This window comes from Gorilla gorilla, chromosome 6 (assembly GCF_029281585.2).
Source record: "Gorilla gorilla gorilla isolate KB3781 chromosome 6, NHGRI_mGorGor1-v2.1_pri, whole genome shotgun sequence".
NCBI classification, from domain to species: Eukaryota; Metazoa; Chordata; class Mammalia; order Primates; family Hominidae; genus Gorilla; species Gorilla gorilla.
The window spans coordinates 94837460-94859497 of record NC_073230.2 but is presented as its reverse complement, the minus strand read 5'-3'; the positions used below and the strand labels follow the sequence as shown (position 1 = coordinate 94859497).

The 22038-nt window shown below is 36.4% G+C and overlaps 1 protein-coding gene across 1 annotated transcript; it reads right to left on the bottom strand.

The window, feature by feature from the left end:
• Window positions 1–10066: 10066 nt before the first annotated feature.
• Window positions 10067–21175, bottom strand: BET1 (Bet1 golgi vesicular membrane trafficking protein). Its single transcript, XM_004045762.5, has 4 exons — window positions 20983–21175; window positions 15959–16083; window positions 13050–13106; window positions 10067–11207 (listed from the first exon to the last, which is right to left on the bottom strand). The coding sequence occupies exons 1-4, from the start codon at window positions 20999–21001 to the stop codon at window positions 11052–11054; spliced, it is 357 nt and encodes a 118-aa protein (XP_004045810.3). The 5' UTR covers window positions 21002–21175; the 3' UTR covers window positions 10067–11051.
• Window positions 21176–22038: the final 863 nt, after the last annotated feature.

Genomic DNA, 22038 nt, shown 5'->3' with positions numbered 1-22038 from the left:
GAGTACATCTCTATTAATTATTTCTTCATGCCATGACAAGATCAACTCTTGTCTTTAAAACATCATTGCATTGATGGTTCACCTCAATATATTGAATTCCCTAAAAAGACATGAACTGGCCTCTGATTCATGGGGAAAATCTCCAAAAGTTGCAATATTTTAGGGGATTAAAATTTATAATAGTTCCTCTGTGTTTAAGGATACATAACATGTTTTCTGCATCAATGGTTAAGTTTGATATACATTCATGGACCTAAAAAAATTTTAAGACCAAATTAAGATGAGCCATGACTCTGTACAAAATTGTAGTGGGAAAAAAATGCTTACAGAATTACACTATATCAATTGGAAAGGGTTAGTGTCTTCTTATTTGTGGCTCCTCATTTCAGAATATTTTCCTTGATTTCGGCCTCATTTCAGGTTCCTGCTTCTACTAATCAGGGTGCATTATTTACCCAATTCAATTCTTCAGTCATGCATTGCAAAAAAGAAAAAAAAAGGAAAAGAAGTAAAGTCTTTTGAGCAAATATTCCCTAGAATATCCACAGAGCTTGACTGCATTGGCAATAGCTGGCACTTAGGAGAATGTGGTAGCCAGAGCCCTGTATTTTGCTGTCTAGAATCTCACTCTTGTGCATCTGGATTTTCATCCCAGGCACTCCTAGGCAACCCATGATGCTGCAATGACTGATGTCTTAGTTTCCTAGGGACTCTAACAAATTGGTAGCTGAAAACAACAGAAATTGATTATCCCACAATTCAGGAGGCTAGAACTTCAAAATCAAGATGTTGGCAAGGCCATGCTCTTTCTGAGAGCTCATGGGTAGGATCCTTTCTTGCCTTCTCCTAGCTTCAGGTGGTTGCTGGCAATCCTTGGTGTTGCTTTGCTTGTAGGCATATTGCTCAATCTCTGCCTCTGTCTCCACAGGGCATTTTCTGTGTCTCTGTGCCCATCAAATGTCCTTCCTCTTGTAAGGACATTAGTCATTGTATTAGGGCTCACCCTAACCCAGTGTGGCTTGATCTTACCTAGATTATATCTGCAATGATGCTATTTCCAAATAACGTCATATTTTGAGGTTCTGGGTGTACATGAATCTTTAGGAACCATTATTCAACTCAGTACATCTGAGAAGAGTTGGTGGACAACTATGTCAAACCTTTTGGTACTGTTAAAATGTCATTCTGCCAAATAGGTGAACATTAATTGTAAGTTATTTGAGATGAAATTCCTTCTACGGTAAGTTATTTGAGATTAAATTCCTTCTACTGAAGAAGGCCACTTTCTTTCCTGGAAATTGGATGAACCAGAAACAAAGATAAATGTCTTGGGTTAAAAAAAAAAAAAAGTTGTAATTAGGTGGCAAAACAGCACTGATTAGCTTGTCATTCTTTCCTTTTGTGCTTCAGTATGCCTACTTGTATAATGAACTACAGAATAGCCTCCAGATTGTGTTTGCAAATGCTTGATGGAAATTTAAATCAGAGCACTATAAAGCATTGCGTGATTTAAAAAAAAAAGTCTTCAAAGAAAATTCAGATATAAATATGGCTAAATGAATAAATATTTCTCCCTAGAAAACTTAGTCACGTATTAGTACTATAATCCTCAGAGGACAAAAGAAAATGTCAGATATCATGGAGTTACACAGATTTCTTTATGTCTAGTACAGTCTCTAGCCAAATTCAACTGCTGATTTACACATCAAATTCAGAAGCTAGGAGATTAAAATAGTTTGCTTTTTCAGAAGCTATAAAGAATATATATTCTCAGTCTATATTTTGAAAATTCAGAATTTTTAATCAGGCTCAATTCCTAGCAAAATAGTCTTACTATCCCATTCTCTCACCTCTGTATCTCTGCCCTCCCCCACACCATCTCTGCCACCTTCCCTAACCATGCTCCCAACTCCAGAAAGTTAGAAATATGGCCACTGTTGCTGGTCCTCTTTCAACTTCATAATCTACCTTGAGTCTGGGAAGACTTTCTATAAAGTTTCATGCTGAGCTACAAAAACAATGCTGTGTGTGATTAAGAATGCAGGCTTTGGAGACAGACTGCCTGAATTCCCAACTTTATGTGACTTTGGGTTGTTTAATGGTTCTGGGCCAGAATTTTATGTGTAACATAAGGCTATTACTAATACTCACCTTAAGGATATTATGCAGGTTAAATGAGCTAGGTTACATAAAGTGTTCAGAACTGTCTCTCACCCAATAAATGGTTATTATTATTAACCTGTGTGATGCTGGTATATAACAGAATAATTCAAACTAAATAATGTATTCAAACTAAACTGTATTCAAACTAAATAGTGGAGAGTTCATATTCAAACTAAACTGTATTGTAATGTATTCAAACTATATTGTAATGTATTCAAACTGTACTGTAATGTATTCAAACTAAACTGTGTTCAAACCAAATAATGGAGAGTTTTAAGTACAAAACATCACCTCATATACTTAATATAAATGTGCTTTTAACAGAGCAATGATCCAGCTCTTGTGAATGGTAGGTTGAGCTCAGTGGAATAGGACCCAATGAATATGGACACTCCAACTAAATTTCAGGTTCAGATTGTCCCACAATAAGACACAATCATTCAAACAACACCCTCCAAGCTGATAAGCAATTACGGGATCAAGGCAGAAACACACAGCCAAGGACCTAGAGCATCTTAGAGTTGGTGGTTGTAAAGTTAGACATGGACCATAGTGGTCCTCCTGTGATACTGAGATTTAAATGTTTTTATCTTTTTTCCTGCTCCCCTCACCCCATTCTTCTTTCCTTACCATTTCTGTTATTATCGTCTCAGGTAAGTTAATGGTTAGAAATAATGAGAGTTGATGGTAGCCAGACCAGAAAAACAAATCTGTTCGGTTTTTGTTATTCGACCTATGTGCATCCTCTTGATTCAATTAGTTCTCAAGTATCTCTCAATTATACCTGTGAACATGTGCGGGACAGAAACTTGAATTTATAAAATAATGTTTGAATTAAATGGTGTCTCATTTGCAATTCAAAATTCTATAATCCAGGGAATAGACTGGAAAGTTTTAGCTCTGAAAATCCATGGTAGACCTAAAGAGCTGAGTTTCTAAGTTGCTAATATTTATCACTTGCCTTTCACAAATGAGAATGGATTGCCTGTTCTGAAAGTTGGAAACGAAAACTCTTTTCTCTGATTCCCTTATATCAGCATAACAAACATGAAGAAAGGTAATGACTGCATCATCAATGGCAGCAAAATGTGAACTACCCACGGACGCTAAGCTAACTAGGTGTGCCTAATTGCCAACACTAGGGATATGCCCCACCTGTCACTTGAATACGTTCTTAATTTATGTGCCACTGAAATTCCCTGGTAAGATGTCACCACTTACATTGTGGGCTAAGTGGATTACACATCTTGCTGTAGGGCTTTGAGTGAAATGCAGACTTCTTGGCTAAGGTCAACAATGGATAACATATATAATGGTGGTCCCATCAGATTAATTGGAGCTGAAAAATTCCTATCCCCTAGTGATGTTGTAGCCATTGTAACATTGCAAAAATTCCTATAATCTAGTGGTGTAGCTATTGTAACATCACAGTGCAATGCATTACCTTTTCTATGATTAGATGTGTTCAGATACACAAATACTTCCCACGGTGTTACAATTGCCTACACTATTCCGTATAGTACATGCTGTACAGGTTTGTAGCCTGGAAGCAATGGGGTACACCTCATAGCCTAAGTGTACAGTAGAACATACCATGTAGGTTTGTGTACGCACACTCTAGGATGTTCTCATAAGGACAAAATCAATCACCTAACAATGCATTTCTCAGAATGTGTTTCTGAAACAGAAATAGAAAAAAAAAAGGTTTCTTTTGTTTTTTTGTTTTTTTAATCTAGGCTTTCAGGAATGAAATGCCTAACTCACTGGATCAACTTGGGTCAGAGATACTGATAAACCTCTCATGCCTTGAAATTGTAATGGAAAGCAAGTTCAGCCACTTGCCGCTTGAGAAGCCGAATACACAAGAGGTGAGGTATAGTGGAAGGAAAGCAGCTTTATTAATCAAATGCCGGCAGTTGAGGAAATGGCTGGGTTTATGCCTCTACAAAACCATTTCAAATTTTTGGGCTGACTGTGGGGGTTTAAAAAGAGAAACTTGCAGGAGTTGTGCAAGATGCAGTTCTGCATGTCTTGTTCCAATGGCTATCTTGAATTATTGTCTACCTGGACAGAATCCAAGCTGGCATCATCTTCACTGTGGCTGGGTCATAGATTATCCCCTCTGAGGTAATTTCTAGGTGGGGGAGAGTTCTACAACTGGGTTTCCGTATCTGGTTTGCTTCTAGAGTAGCCCCGGGAGCTTCTAAACAAGCATATCATTAAATAAGTGTGCATGGTGCTAGGGAGTGTCTGGTCGGAAAGGGAGAGAAACAGAGTTGTAAAGTGCATTTCAAGGCTATATTCCGAGTTTAGAGAAAAAAAGTTTTTAAGTGCATTTTAAAGCTAAGATACTTGATTACAAAATGTGAATTTTGATTGAAGAGGAAGACTATTAAACAGCTTTCCTCAGTTGTTCTTCCACTTGTGCCTAAGTGGCATCCATACTCGACCCTGTAGACATGGCATTCAATTTTAACTCATCTTCCCTCAGCTTTAAAGTAGCGAAAATCATAAGAAGAACTTTAATTTAGCAATAATTTTTGGCCCCCAATTAATCTAATGGCTAAAATATTGTACTTCTAATACTCAAAGAAGCTCAGCTAGCAAGTAAACTTGGTATGTTATTAATCAAGCCATATATTTTTATTAAGGGCCTTTTATGGTCTCAGCACTGGAATTTTAGTGAGAGGTGATTAAAAAGATATGTTCTCTAGCAGAAAAGATGAAAACCAAAGCATCAATTTATTCAGCAAACACTTGTTGGGATCTACTACTGTGCCAAGTGCTTAATGGAAAACACAGGTGTTTAACATAAAGTACTTTATGTTGATACACACCAAATATGTCTTTCCTAAATGAATTAAACACAAATATTTTATTTTTTATATTAAAAATGTCCTGTTCTACATATAATCTTTATGTTCTTTATTATTAGGAATTCATATCTCTAAAAGAATTGAAACACTGTTTATGTGCATAGGCCATCAAACACCACAGAGATATCTTTTGAAGACGTTAACAGTTTAAAACTCCTCACTGGTGAAGAAAAACATGAGTTTTACATAGCAGATGCTACAGTTTAAGATGGATGTATGTGTATAACCTCTCTAGGGAAGTACTAGAACGAAAATTTAAGTCATGAGTAAATATGCATGCTTATATTAAGAAAACCCATCTTGAGTTTACCTGGCATGGATAAGTACCAGTAGGAATTGTTTAATTAGTAATTAATTAAATTTTCTGAAAACATACATCATTTCATTACTAGAAACAAGAGCAAAACTGCATGTTGAATAAAGCAACACTCGTACACTTAATTAAAAAGCAAATAAGTTAACATATAATATTTTCATACTGCCCATCTGCCCTTAGAAGGTCTACATCCTCCGGAAAAAGCTGAATATAATTTAGGTAAAAGACCATATTAATACAAAAAGGACTGAAGTTTAACTTTCTCCTGTCTCTCCTTCCTTCCTTTTCATTTTTGCCAACACACATTTCACTTATATTAAAACTTATTCCATCACAACTTCCTTGTGATTAATTCTAAGACACACAGTGGTAGAAAAAAGTTAAGCAAATATATATATATAAAAACATATAAATAAATATATATAAATATATAAATAAATACGTATATAAAAGATATATAAATATATATATATACTGTTGTTGTTGTTTGTTTTTTTGAAACGGAGTCACTCTGTCACCCAGGCTGGAGTGCAGTGGCGCGATCTCGGCTCACTGCAACCTCCGCCTCCTGGGTTCAAGCAGTTCGCCCGTCTCAGCCTCCCGAGTAGCTGGGATTACAGATGCCCGCCACCACACCCGGCTAATTTTTGTATTTTTAGTAGACACGGGGTTTCATCATGTTGGCCAGGCTGGTCTTGAACTACTGACCTCAAGTGATCCATCTACCTCGGCCTTCCAAAGTGCTGGGATTACAGGCGCGAGCCACCGTGCCAGGCCGAAGCAAGTATATTAAAATCACTCTTAAATTCAAATATTAGAATGCTGTTGTTTTATGAAATAGATTTGTAGTTTCTTTTAAAAAAAAAAAAATTAAGTTTTTTAAAGTTTAGAGAGAGGATTCTGTGAAACTGCCCTAGGGTGGTTTGCTAGCCATGCCCAAAAGGTAGATTCAGATTACACTGTGTGTAAGTGCAAGTGAACTAAACTTTGCAAGTTGTCTCGTCCCATCTGTTACAAACTTCACAGTAGGGAGCCTGGCATTGTCAGTTGCCTTAAGTGACCGGTTGTGAATGCAAACAAAATTTGTGTGTACTTTTCTAGTTTTTTGCTAGAGTCAAAAATACATCATGTTCTTGGTGCTCAGTTTTCACTGAGCCTGTGGAAACAGGGTTTATGGCAATTTTGAAGACAAAAGAGTGTGTAACCAATAGAAAGAATATTTTCTATATCCCCATTGATCTGGTTTAAAATGCTCTCTGTGTGAATCTAAAACTATTTTAGAAATAGTTTAAAATTAAATTTAAATTATTTAGCCATGAGAAACAAATGCAGACAAAGAGTTTAAGGGAGCTGACTAGCACATAGCATTCAGAAGTTTGTTTGTCTTTCAAGCAGTAACCCAGCAGATAATCCATTAATTATGAAAATAATTTTAATCATGTGGTATGGATATCTTTAATAGACATCATCATAACATATTTGGACTCCTTGAAATTGTCTTGTGTGTGAACAAAACAAACTCAATTTGCCTTTTACAGATTTTAAATAATTTTGAAATAAGTTAAATATAAACATATATTAATGTAAAATTAACATATTAAAAGATCTTTGAAGAAACTAAGCATTAAATCTGTGTATAATCAGACTAAAGCATTTTATTCCAGTAACTTTTCTGAAATACAAATTACCTCACATAAAACTCATGTTCTACTTTCCTTAAAAATAAGACAGTTTATCTTATGTGCTTTAAAGCAAATGGATTATTAAATAATGTAAAAGCTTAATAAATTACCAGCTGGTCGAACTATTTATTAATTAATGAGATCAACTTGAGGAGAAAGCAATAATTATAAATATTCTTTTAAAATGTAAATTGATGACCTGACAAGGTTTTTCATTATAAATATATTAATATCTGTTGTATATAGACATTTTTATGCTATGTATTTCATTTTCTCCTGCTCATTTCTAAATTAATTACAGGCATTAGAGAAGCTATAAACACCAAAAGTCAGATTCAGCTGTCTGCTTTCAAGTGTATCACACCACAATCATCGATCTTTGAGAAAACATAGGACAATTCTTTACATAATTGTATAATTATAATCCATGTTGAAATTAGCAAAGTTAGTCAAAAGAAAACATTAAACAGTTTTTCTTTTCTAAATGTCACAAAGACTTTGTAGAATACTTATATTTATAATGGGTAATGTGGTTACATTTTGCATTACACTTCAGCTACTAAAGTTATAAATGATTAAGTTTGAATGAATTTTGGAGTCTCACATCTAGTATATGCTTGTTTTTTTTTTTTTTTGGCCAGAAACATTTTATGTTTATTTCTTTCTCTTCATTTTGAAGATTAAGGAAAGATTACTTTAAGACTTGAACTTGGCACTTTGCATATCTCTTTGGTTCATGCAATAGTCTTTCCAAGGCTTGTGAAAAATTCTTCTAAAAGGACAAGGTGAATTACTTGGCTAAGATACAGATGCCAATATATACACAAAGAGAACAAAGCTCTATGAAATGTACAGAAGGATCCTGCTCTCCTGCTTGAACATTTAACTGAAAGGAAAAGAACGGAGGAAGCCAGAGTAACAATAACCACGTGCCTTTTCCATAAATGATTCTTGCACAGGATTTCAAACACCAGAAGATGGAAGGTTAATAAATGTAGGAAGATTTTATCCATACAATTTGAGAAAAAGTTAACATATGTAAAATATGGAAATGATCTTCTAAGTGTCTATTGCCTTTGAAAGGTATCATTCTCAAGTTAATTCACCAGTTAATTTCATGTCATCTGAAGTTTCTCTATTAAAATTTAAGTAAGAGATTCTCATTTGGGAAACAAATAACTTCTAAATATTTCAGAAACACTTATCAACATAACCACAGTGTACTGAATTTAGCTTGTACCAACTCAAGAGAGCTAATTGTGCATGTATATTCACAACTCTTGTGTTTCAGTGCTGTCACAATAGTGCTTGGAATCGAGTGTGGTGGGAGATTTTACACCACAGAAATAAAAAATTCTATTTTTTAATATTTTATTTAATTATTCCTATCAGCCTATGAGTGTATTTCTATATTTTTATACAATTTTTATTCCTGTTTTACAAACAGAGAAACTGAGATGGAGAGGTCATCAGCCCAAAGTCATAGTGTGAATGGTGGAGCCAGGATTTATGCTCAGGCAGTGTAACTTCATAGCCTTTGGTCTTAGCCACGATGCTACTCTGCTTCCCAATAAATATTTAGTCAAAGTTTATTCATCAGTATAGAATGATGACATTATTTATTGACTGCATAAACCCAAATTATCAAACACTTTTTCAACATTCTCTCAAAGAAGTAAATTCAATATATCTAACTTGAAATTTAGGAGCATTAAAAAATTAGGAAAACTATTTTATAGAACCAGAGCTTTTCATGGGGACAGGTGCTAGGGTTCTCTGCTCCAGAATTCTGATGCTTAAAATGTTGCATATTTGTTTTAGATGGAAAAAGAGGGTGCTGGCAGAAGGATCCCTGGTTGGGCAGCGACATGCCAGTGTGTCCAGAGGAGTTCCCTGCCTGCCAGGAATCTCAGCAGACATAGTGATGTGAAGGAGCAAGACAAAATGCCAGGTAGAGACCTACTTTAAATAGTACTTAGAAATAAAAATCATAAGAAATGTTGAACCATGCAGTGATGAGAATCACTTTTATACCACCCAAAATCCCTTTTCCTGAAATCTCTATCTGCTTGATGATACTGTCCACATTAAAATTTTTAAATATTTTACAAAGTACTTTCATAAAATAGCTAAACAATCCTGAAATCCATCCTTCTCTTGCCATCATTGGTTTTCCTAAGGCTTTCATATCCTCTACTTCCATTGTTGATTCTCCTGTTTTCATTTTTAAGTCATTTTCTTTGGCCTTCTGCTCTTCCCGTTTTTCACAACTTTAATTATTGACAATGATTTCTGAATCTCCCATGAGCTCTGGTGTCACACACTTGACACAAAGTACAGTTAAAAACTTCTTGAATGAATGAGTCACTCTCCAGTTGCCTGATGAAAATACCTACTTGGAGGTATTTCATCACCTCGAAGCCTGAAAACAACCTATTGTCTTGTCCTTAAAATAACTACCTTTTCTGAGAATTTCTGTTAATGGTAGTGAGAACCAACATTTATTGAGTGATTATCGCATACCAGGCACTTTACAATATATTATCTACTTCTCACAACTATCCTATGAAATAGATGGTGTAATGAAGAAATCAAGGACAAAAGCAGTGAGCAAGTTAAGGAATAGAGATATGAACCCAGGTCATCTAACTCAAACCAGTGCCTCTCCCATCACATGTCAGGCTTATCTGTTTAAGTCCCCTAACCACACTCAGTTCCGGTGGTTTTAACCTGTCAGGTAGAGGCCCAAATAATGACGAATGAAGCCAGAAAAAACAGGACCCAAACTGACAGGTTACTAGGGATGAACAAAAAGAATTGAAAACTCAGTAAAATCCAAGAAAATACATTCATAACCAAAAATATAAAGAATTAAAGAGATTTTTGAAATAGAGTCAAGATTTGCTTATTTGTTTGAATCAAGTTCCAACAATACAAATATTAACTTTGCTTGATTTGGGTTGGAATCTGAGTTGTCAGGACCATTTCTCAGATTCTACTGAGAATGTAAAAGAGACTTAAAGAAGTAACACAGTCGACTAATATATTTTATTTAAAAATTTACTTTTGAAGCCTATAAACGGATAAATTCCAAAATACAGAATATTTAACAATATTTAATATTTTTTACTCAACAGTCTGCCTTTGTGTTTTTCTTTCCATAAACAAATACACTGGATTAAAGCAACAATACTCTTATCTTCAAGTTCAATGCCTGAGTTTCTTGCATACTATTTCCATTTAAAGTTCAGTAATTACTTAACTTCACATTATTCTGTCACAAATGATAAATGTGCTACCTATGTAGTAAAAATCATAAAACTAGTATAAGCCAAGTCAAGAGAATTTATAAAGTTAATATGAAATAATAACTATACTGATACACATGTGCAATGGGCCCTACCAGAAATATGCCAAAATAACAAGTTTTATTTAAAGAATGAGGTCTTTAGGCAGAAAGAAATGAGGGGCCATTATCATCAAAAATTATTAGGAAGATTGTAGGTAAAAAGAAATCAGCCTACAATTTTAACTAAATAAAGGAGGAGAAGGGAGTATATCATTACAATTGATGCAGTTAGGAAAATTCAATTACCATTTTACCACAAACTCGCTGACTACTTCAAGAGCTCAGAATCAGGCTCTCCAGGCATTCTGTTACTCTCCCACTAAGTTTCCTTACATGGGACATAAAACTGCATTTATGATTACAACAAAATATTATAATGCTATTTAATCTGACAGTTGGCAAACAATAGAATAACAAACTGGAAATTAGTGGAGCCACACCCTCTCACTACCCCTGAAAATAGGGGCTAAAATGAGTCATTAAGAAACAGTATTCAAAGACCACTGTATTAACTAATGTGATTTATAAAATAAGCAAAATTCAGCAATTTTCAATGGAAAATGCCACAGTATTTGAACACTAGGAATGTTTTGATGCTGATTTTTATCAAAGTGGTACTGCAAGCCATTAAGTTGGAACAAATTCCAAATTCACAATTACATGCATCACCTCAGCTTAATAATCCAATAAATGATAAAAAAGACAAATAAAGAAAACAGCATCATATAGCACAGCAGCTTTGTTTGGCTCCCTCTGGATAAAATCTTCAGTTTGCCCATAGTTTTACCTAGAAATCCAGTTGTGGAATCAAATTGTGAATCCTATCAGAGATAAAGGCAAATAAAATATCACAGTTAGATTCTAAGAGTCTACATATGCATATCCAAGTAATTGAATAACTGTTACCATAGTACATTTGTAATGACAGTTTTGTGTTTAATCAATTCAGGAGCCTGTTGATAACCTTGGATAATCAGCCTGATTTCGCCATGCAAAATACAGTAATACTCTCAGTGAATAAAAAGCTCTTTCATTGTCCAATAAACACTTCTTTCAGCTCCACAGAGTAATTCAACAACTCAAAACTATTTAGGTGTTATTCCAATTATGTGGATAAAAAAATTAACAATAAATGTAAGTACTTTGTGCATTATCACACAGATTTTTTTCCCCACTTTTTGTTGTGCCATTGCTCTCCAAGGTCAAATGGTTGACTGCTACCCAAGTAGAGGATTTCATCCAAAATGTAATATGGTTAGCAGTTAAATGTACCTTTATTTACTTATTTATTTATTTAGAGATGGAGTCTCGCTCTGTTGCCCAGGCTGGAGTGCAGTGGTGCAATCTCAGCTCACTGCAATCTCTGCCTCCCAGGTTCAAGTGATTCTCCTGCCTCAGCCTCCCAAGTAGCTGGGACTACAGGCGCACGCCACCATGCCCAGCTAATTTTTTTGTATTTTTAGTAGAGATGGGGTTTCACCATGTTGGCCAGGCTGGTCTTGAACTACTGACCTCAGGTAATCCGCCCACCTCATCCTCCCAAAATGTTGGGAGTATAGGCGTGAGCTACCATGCTAGGCCTTGGACCTTTACTTTTAATATCCTTTTGTTTAGACAGCTGACTTTGAAGTAGAGTCTATTAAGTTAAGAGAATATCATATAGAGGTAGTAAAATGTGATAAGGACTATAAATATGGATGCGGAAAAACTAACGTATTAAAACATAGCTGGAAAATCCTAAAGATGAGAGAGGCTTAGGTATGGACTAGAAATATTACACATACTTTCATAGAAATTGTAATATCCTGAGATGTAAAAGCCCTGGCATAATAATATCCTTTGTATAGCTCAGTGTCTATGTGGCTCATACACTTTAGATCTATGGATCTTCACCATGGTTATGCATCAGAATCACCGGAGATGCTTTTTTCAAAATATTTACATCTAGATCCCTCCTCACAAAATTCTAAATCAGTATATTTAAAGACAGAATCAGGCATATACATTTTTAAAGAGGTCCCTAGCTGATTATAGTGCACAAGCTTAGCAAGAACATTGCTTTTGATGCCAAATTCATTTTTGAATAGCACAATTTTAAAAGCACATGGAACCAGAGAAGGTTCAGAGAAGCTTGACATTCAAGATAAACGTTAACAAATGGAAGAGGACTCTAACAAGAAAAGGTATATGTTGTTAGAGAGAAAAGGCTCTGGGCTGTTCAAATCTATGAGCACTTTTTTCATAAGTGATCCTTCGGAAATCAAGCAAAAGAGTAAGTATCCATTAAGTGAACGACATTTGGTTGGTTGGATATCAAGTGCCTTTTGATTGCTTGGTTAATAAATTACTAGTAGTCTCTACTATCGAGATTTCTAAGACTACTCAAAATAGTCATTTGTCTTGAGTTTTTAACAATCATTCTAAAAACAGGATTAAAGATACATTGGCTTCCACTTGTTCCTCCCACTTACATGTGTGAGACGAGATGAAAAATGCAAAAGCATGGCAAAAATAAACCTTATAGTTATTCCAAACACATTAGATACAAATGGACGGGAATCAAGGACTTAGGATCTCTGTATTTCAAAATGAATAAAAGTTGAAATTCTATTATTTGTGAATATTAGATCAAATTTCTTAAAGTTAAAATCATAACCACTTACCATTTCAGCTAATAATTTATTCTGGGTTTTAACTTCATGGCCTATTTCAATGGAAAGCTATAAAGAAGAAGGTATACACAGGATTACTCACATAAAAGTATTCAAGTGTTATAAAGTAAAAATAATGTCATTCTAAGCATACACATTTTCTGAAATGAAACGGTCTTCTAGACACATAAACTCTCTTCTTCTGATACTTTTTCTACCAAGATCAATAAAAAATAAATTTGGAATTTCTACTCCTCCCAATTATGGACATTTCCTGTTTCCTCTTTAATTTCATCTTAATATTCAATTCCATCTTTTAATTTGGTATGTACTACTTCTCTCTGATTCTCTTAACCTTGTATGCTTTTATATCTTTATTATATTCCTACAAAAGCTACAAATTCCTACAAATATCTGTATATTTCCTTCTTACATTTTATTTATTTATTATATGTTATAAATTATATATATATTTTTTAACTTATTTTAGGTTTGGGGGTACAGATGAAGGTTTGTTATACAGTTAAACTCATGTCACATGGATTTGTTGTACAGATTATTTCGTCAACCAAGAATTAAGGCTAGTACCCAACCTTATTACATTTTGAAAGATCTAGAAGTATCCATACAACCAATTCAAATCTAGACAAAAGTATTTAATATTTTCCTAATGAAATGTTACATTACTTTAAATATGTCTAAATTGATTATTTCCTTAGTTTAAAGGTTTTTGCTTTAAAATATGATAATAAATTGAAAAAAATAAATATTAGTGTTACTTACTTCCTGAAGCTCTGAAGAAAAGAGCCATAGCTTACAAAATACAATACTATAGCTAATTATGACAACTATTCAAACCAAAACCTATATAATACTTTATAGGACAGATTCATCAAAGGCTTCACTTCCAAGATATTTAAATACATAGAATCATCTACTGAAAATCTTGGTAAATCACTGCAAATATTGTTCTTCATCTGTGTGAAAGCACATGGGATAATACTGATACAAAACCATACTAGAACTCTATAGATCAGAGCATGAGCTTTCCTCCCAGATTTAACAACTCAGAGATAATAAAGTAACTATAAAGCTAGACTGCCCACATTACTCAACTTCTATCACTGTCATTCATACCAAGGAAAAATATTTCCAGGACATCACAACTTTCTTCTAACAAGTAAACTAAATTATCTACGTTGGGGGGGGTTTTAAAGGCATTTAATTCTTAAGTCCTTCCAAGTGTTGTATTTTTAAAATTAACATTATACAATATTACTTAGTTCATAAATCAACTTTAGTTTAATATGAGTTTGAAAACAATCCTGTTTCAAAATCTAAAGATCTCCAGACTGAATGTAATTCGATTTTCCAAAGACTATAATGAAATACCAATTAAGTTTTATCAACATGGGCTTCTACTGAATGCTTTATAAGTGAACGACATGTTCATTATAATGCAGTATCAATCACATATATTATTAAAATCATCTTCGTGTAATTCTTTTGTTCAATACAAATTTACTCAACACCATTGATAAGGAATTATGCTAAGTGCTATATAGAATATAAAGTAAGTACAATAGAAAACCTGCATTCTGGTAAATTCCTTTTACGTACAAATAATGCCAATGCAAATCACTATGAATAAGTGCTACAGAAATGGCACAAATGGTCTCATGTTCATAAGAAGAAAAGTTACTTCTGGATGTGGTAATCAGGTAAAAGTTTGGAGGGAGGGGGTGCAATGAAGTGGGGCGGATGTGGATAAGCAGCACTTCAGTTGATCTAAGAAGGAAGTGGAGGCTTAAGGCAAAGGGATAGTGTGATATGGGGGTGGGAAAGTGACAGCATACAGAGGACACAAAGTGTAATTTGTCTAGCAGGAAGCACATACAGATTCTGGAAGTGTGAGAGATAAGATCTCAAAAGCTAAGGCCAATTTTTGAAAGATCTATCTGATTTAATCAAGCTACGAAGCATGAACTTTATTAAATCATGGAAGGACGCTGAAGACTTCTGGGAGTGCAGGATGCAAGTTTTAAAATATTCTAAACGAGGACTGTGGCAATGATTATACAGCTCAGATCATAACGTGCAAAAAAACAGGAACAGATAGGTTAAGATGTTCTTCCAATAGTTCAACTAAGAAAACCAGGGGATAGGCCAGGTGCGGTGGCTCACACCTATAATCCCAGCACTTTGGGAGGCCAAGGCGGGCGGATCACCTGAGATAAGGAGTTCAAGACCAGCCTGGCCAACATGGTAAAACCCTGTCTCTGCTAAAAATACAAAAATTAGCCGGGTGTGGTGGCGGGCACCTGTAATCGCAGCTATTTGGGAGGCTGAGACAGGGGGATTGCTTTAACCTAGGAGGCAGAGGTTGCAGTGAGCCAAAACTGCACCATTGCACTCCAGCCTGGGCAACAAGTGCAAAACTCCATCTCAAAAAAAAAAAAAGAAAAGAAAAGAAAACCAGGGGATAGTATTAGAAATAGAAAGGCAAAGATAGAAACATCAGAAAGACAGTGTAAGACTCAGTGACTGAAATGAAGTACAAAGGTAGAAATAAGAAAGACCAAGATTTATAGCTTAGAAGACTAGATTAAAAAAAGCAGAAGAGCTACTTGGGGGTGGAAGATGGACAGCTCTGTTTGAGACATTACAGCAGACAGCATACAGTATACAAAAAACAGCTGGAGATTTTTCTTAAGTATTAAAAAAAAACTATCTTTTGATGTGCCACATTTTTTAACTTACTCAAAGCACAGTCTAAATTTTGAGTGTACTTTGACCTCACAAAACCACAGTATCTGAGTAAATGAATTCCTTAGGATGACGTCAATAAGAATATATAGTTTATAATTATATGTATAGAAATATACGAATTAAAACACATATAATATTTGTTATATACTTACAGATTTTATAGCAGTTACTTTGCTTCTCAGACTTTCAGTGAGCCTCTCATTTTCTTCTTCACAGGCACTATACCCACTATTAGCATAGCCATAGTTCCCATAGTTGCCAGGAGGTACTCCTTCACCTGCAAGGATCAGAGTCACAAAGGTGGTTCTAGAGAAGCCACTTTTGAAACACTGATAGTTAGGAAAGAACTGAAAAAGACCCTGGAGGGCCTTGCAAACCACATATGTCTCTAATATTCATACTCCAAATGAATTTAAAAACTAAATAACCAAACAGAGATCAGACCAATTCTTTCCATTACCCTTTGTTAACCAAAGAATATTCAGTTCAGTTCATTTTGATACACATTTCTGGATTGCTTATTGATTGTCCAGAAGATACAAAAATAGGTACTAATACACAAGAATATTCAGGATACATTCCCTGCTCAAGAGAAACATATATTTTAATAAAAGTTCTAAAAGCAGTAACATCATCTACCCATTGAAAAAGCGTGGCTGTGAAGAGGAAGGGAAAAGTGGTTAATACAGAAGGACGGGAGCTCATAGCGGCGAGGGTTCTTTACTGGCATCTCTTTCTCTTAAAATAGACAGTTGGACAGGAAAGAGCCAAAGCAGGGAGGGGGCAAACTGAAGCTCTAGGAAAGAGACACAATAACTTATGCAGAATGTTAGCTGAGAGTCAAGAGGGAGATTCATTTATTCTTCAACATATATTTGAAGAATTACCATGTATCAGATCCACTGTTCTTTCTAGGTGCTACTTTTATGGAACTCTAAGGGATAAGAATGTACACCTCCCTGCCTAATATAGTACTTCATAGTCATCAGGCTATCAAACAACAGATGGAGTGGGCCTTAGTGAATACATATATAAATATGTTGGGCGATTAAGAGGAAACGGCATAGTTCAGGGTGTTAGTTAACTATACTTTTTTTTTTTTTTTTGAGATGGAGTCTCGCTCTGTCGCCCAAGCTGAAGTGCTGTGGCGCGATCTCGGCTCACTGAAAGCTCCGCCTCCCAGGTTCAGGCCATTCTCCTGCCTCAGCCTCCCGAGTAGCTGGGACTACAGGTGCCCGCCATCACACCTGGCTAATTTTTTTTTTTTTTTTTTTTTGTATTTTTTAGCAGAGACAGGGTTTCACCCTGTTAGCCAGGATGGTCTCGATCTCGTGACCTCATGATCCATCCGCCTCGGCCCCCCAAAGTGCTGGGATTACAGGCGTGAACTTTTTTTTTAACATAATTGTTGCCATCAATTTTCTCAGTAAAGGGAGAAAACGGGCTATCTGCTGAAGAATGGGTGATCATTCAGAATATACAGTAAGGAGAATGATGGAGGAAAGGGACCGGGACTGCACAGGATTACTAAAGATAAAACAAACCTGTTTGAGGCAATATACTACGGTGGCTTCAATCATCCCAGGTGTGTGGTTTTTTTCTGCAGAAGAGTTCATCGGCCTGAGTTAGTCCAGGAGAAGGTGGATGGTTGGACTAATCTATAGCTGGAAGCTTATAATATTGAGGTTGCAGAAAAACGGAGCCCCAAGAGGTTGAGACTGCTTGCCAAAAGAGAGGTTGAAGATCTGGATTATGGGGATTAGATTGGACAGATATTAAAGCAGATTCAACAGTGACTTGAGAATGTGGGGAAAGGAATGATATCAAAACTAGAAGTCTCAGAGCCTGCTGCACACAGTTGCTTGCACCTATAATCCCAGCTACTCGAGAAGCTGAGGGAGGCAGGATCACTTGAGGCCAGGAATTTGAGACCAGCCTGGGCAACACAGCAAGATCTCATCTATTAAAAACAAACAAAACTAGAAGTCTCCATATGCTCAATGAGCAGATGCAGCAGCAGTGACAGGAGGTAACAGCACTGATCACTGAAGGACAGTCAAGGTGTGAATAGGAAGTTCTTTCAAGGCACAACAGAAATTTCATTTTCCCTATGAAGCAAAACTCTCACAGATTTCTTACAGCTCTGATTGTATGTAACATTAATATTGTACTCTGTACAGTACTATAAGGGAAGAGACTAAGTTTGTTTGACTCAACACTGTATGTCCCCCCATAAACCTACAAACACATACACACTGTAAGGCACACTCAATGAATACATGATGTGAACTAATTAATGAAAAGAATCTGAGTTCACTGTTATTGAACTTTGAATGTGCATACCTTTGTCCAGAATAGAATCATATGCTTCTCTGAAGGCAAAGACAGTATCTCATGCTTCCATATCCTCCCTGTACCTAATGAGTACTTTATATGCAGCAGATACCTATGCAATCTCCACCACCACAAAAACCACAACAAAATATCGAAGAAGTATTTTCCAAACAGAAGAGAGTTGTACTATCTGAATTTTGCTGCTGACACACTATCCATGACACACTATCCATGAAGCTCTCCACATGTTTTATTATAAAAGAACTCAAGGAGTGGGCATATTTTTCCGCTCAGTCAAATATTAAAATCACCATTTAAAAATGCATTCTTACTCTATTAATCAATGATACTCTGTGCAAACTGTAGTTTAATAAGGGCCAAGATACTTAAAGAAAGAATAATGTCTTCTTATTTTGTGTGGCTGAGGTTCTGAGTATATAACATTTACCCAATAAGTAATTACTGACTGGTTGAATTCAAACATTTGACAACTTCACCAAGGAATTCATTATAAATTAATTGCTATTTTTTCTTTCCTTTGTTTAGTTGCTTTTGCCTATCTTAATTTTAATTTTAGAGTTCTTCCATGCTGTTCCATTTATTCAAAGTGAAATTCTTGTTGTATTTATCGTCCAGAAATATATCAATGCACATTCCTATTAAAGAGTTGATCTTCCCTCAAACTATGACCCATCCCAAATACAATGACAAAAGTAAAAACCAAATAAAATGCTAGAATTGCTATTCCAAACAAAGCCACTTCTCTTCTGGTGGTGTACTGCTATGAAAAGTTATAAAAAAGCTAGTAAGTACTGAAGATCATCCTCAGCCTTTGTTTATTTAGATAAACGCTACTTTTTTGGATAGGTTCTATCAGTAAGCTAACAAAACCATTTAGAGATTCATGTGAAGTGTGGCAGCTTCTGCCTATGGATATGTATCAGATTCACTATGATCCCAAATTTAAAATTTCAGGTCAATATGCATTCATAATTTAAAAAAAAAGAAAAGAAAAAATGTGTAACAAAAGCCCTTGTCACTTCACACCAATGTAAATTATAGCAATAGTAGTTACCTAGGTAATTATCTCTCCTCTCAATCACGGAAGAGCTTTTTTTTAAAAAAAAAAAAAAAAAGGAAAAAAGGTGAAGGTAGTGGGCTCTAAATTGGAGAAATTCTAATTTTACTGGCTGAGCTGAGGTCCAGGTAACAATACTTTAAAAACTTCCCAAGGGATTCTAATGTACAGTCAGGGCTGAGAACCATTACTCAAGTCACTTTCCTGCAATTTAACATGGCACACTGCAGCAGGAAAATACTCAAAAGGGCCTAGGGGACTACTGATGAAATCCAAACTCTTTGGCCTCGCATGCAAAGATCTCCACAGTGTGATCCCGCAACCCCTACTTCACCCAAACTGGCTTAATCATAATCCCTTACTTCTTTTGAGTTCCTCCTATCTGGAACTCACTTCCCCCACTCTCCATTATTCAAGGTCTACTTCAAATTCCTATGTCTCCACCAAATACACAAAGATCTTCCCCACAAAGTACACAGTGATCTATCTCTGAAATCTCTGAGACCATCCCTTATATGTAGAGCTTATCTGGTATTTGGATGTATAGCGACACTTTGTACCACAATTTATCTTTGCACATATTCCTGCTCCCTACCTAGACTGGAAGCTTTGGGGATCACAAACAGGGCAACAAACTGTATACCTAGAGCTTACTCAAGCACACAATAAATCTTTTTTGGTATTAAGGATGATGAACAAGAAAAACATTTAGACATATAAAGCTAAACTTGCTCAAAATTATTTCTTTTTTTTTCTCTTCAGTTTACCTGGCCCCATTTTCTATGATCCAAGTATTCATAAAAACTTCATTAAAAAAACAAAAAACTTTCTCATACTACAATTTATTGATCAATAAACAAGTCTACGGTTATTGGCAACTTTCACTGACTTTAAATATCTGACACTTTGGGGATTTTTTTTTTTCTTTTTTCAATCTTATAATGACTGAGAAAGGTAACATCTTTTTTCAAATGTTTCATTTATTTTCTGAAGTATACTGCACTCTAATTTAGCGGGGTCTTCTTTAAAAAAAAAAATCGTGCCTAAGAGAAAGCTTCAGAACCAGAAAATGCCGTTCTAGTAGCTGTGCGTTACTATAAGGGCCCATTAAAATTCCTTGTGTCTAACTTATTCTTGCTGATGAGCCAGTTTCCTAACCCCAAAGGTAAAGATCAAATGTTAAGTCGCCAAACCTTAACCACGTTCTACTGCCTTAACCGTGGCACAAGGTTCAGATTAAGAAATCGCCTTTGACCCAGAAGTTACAGTTCCAGGACCTTTAACAATAATGACACATACATTTACCTTTGTAACTCACTGTTACCAGATTAACGACCACTACTAGCATGCTTTGGGTGCAACCACCCACTCTTCAAATTCCGCTTCTGAAGAAACTAAGATCCAGGGCCAGTAGAGAAACAGAAACCGGAGTCGGACTTTGGAAAACATAGCAGGGTCCATAAGCACGCTCAGTCAATAACACTAAAACACTCGACCACTGAGATGCCACCTGTACACACCCACCCCTAGTCCACTACTTTCTCTAGCCTACCATCCAAACTTGAATCTGACTCAAACTTAAGGAAATTCCAAGGATCTGGGACAAATGGTGTGTTTCCACTCGACATGGACCCCAAAGATCCCCTCTAGACATCCTGTTTTTTGGACCAAATGCCAGGAACATAAGACAGGTTCGATTTCCTCCCGCGCCCCAGCGCTCCCGGTTTTAGGGCCCCGAACTTCGAACCTCAGCCCTCTTCTTACCCAGGCCTGCACGCCTCATCCTGCAAGAGGAGAGAGAGAAAAGGCGGGTGCGGGGCTTTGGGTGAGTAGGAAACAGCTAGGGGCGACCCGGACCGCGTCTTCAGTACCAGGGCCCAGCGAAACACCAACTTCTTCCCCTAAAGCGCCACGACATCAGTGGAGTCTAAACACCGCGCCGGATGATGGCGTCACCACGGCGTTCATTGGAGCCCTGGGAAGAAGGTTGAAAGGCATTCTGGGAAATGTAGTTCACCAACGCATAACGTGTTGCTGAGGGCGTGATGTGAACCTGGTTCCAGGAGCGGACGGGGCGTCCGGAAAAGGGGGCGGCTTCGACTGCGGCTCTGATTCTGGGTTTCTGATCCAACGTTCCCGCTGTTCCGCTCGCAGCCCGCGGGTCGCTGCTTTCAGTTTGTTGACCACCAAGTTTAACCCAGCAGATCTGCTCCTCCCCACCCACAAGAGGATGGTTGGGGTATCTTTCCTGATTCAGCCTCGAACTCCCTCTCACCTCCAGAGACGATTCAGGGAAAGTTAGAGAAAACTTTGTCCAGGTTTCTCAGTTTACAAACAAGTAATCCGACACCCACAGAAGTAACCGATTTGTGCCTTGTAGTATCCAGTAAAGGAAAGAAAACCAGGTTCCTTTGAGTAGGACTCCTGCTCAGATGAGAGCAGACTAGGAAAGGCCGCGGGGTCTGGTCGGAGGCACTGAACAGTTAGTTCCCTGTTACTGCATCTGTTGTACTTCTAGAAAGAACCAAGACTTTTAGTTGTTATGGGGACCAAAGGACCCCTAAACGCTCTCCCACTTTTTTTTTTTTTAACTTACACAAAGCTTATTGAAATACTGCTTACACAAGGCAGTGTGCCAAATAGGGGTTTAAAACTTGTTGGCGAGTTGGAGGTGTTACTGGTATCGAGGTTAATCCTAGAATTTCATTTTATCTCACAGGATTTATCGTGAGAATACGATGAAATGTGGTTTTTGAAGGGAAAACAAAAAAACCTGATACACAGTAGGTGATCAAAATTCACTGGGTGTCTGCGGTTTTG

Coding starts and splice junctions, on each gene's coding strand:
- BET1 (XM_004045762.5), bottom strand. Junction 13,107..15,958: donor AAGTAACTGCTATAAAATCT/GTAAGTATATAA, acceptor TCTTCTTTATAG/CTTTCCATTGAAATAGGCCA. Junction 11,208..13,049: donor ATAAATTATTAGCTGAAATG/GTAAGTGGTTAT, acceptor TATCTCTGATAG/GATTCACAATTTGATTCCAC.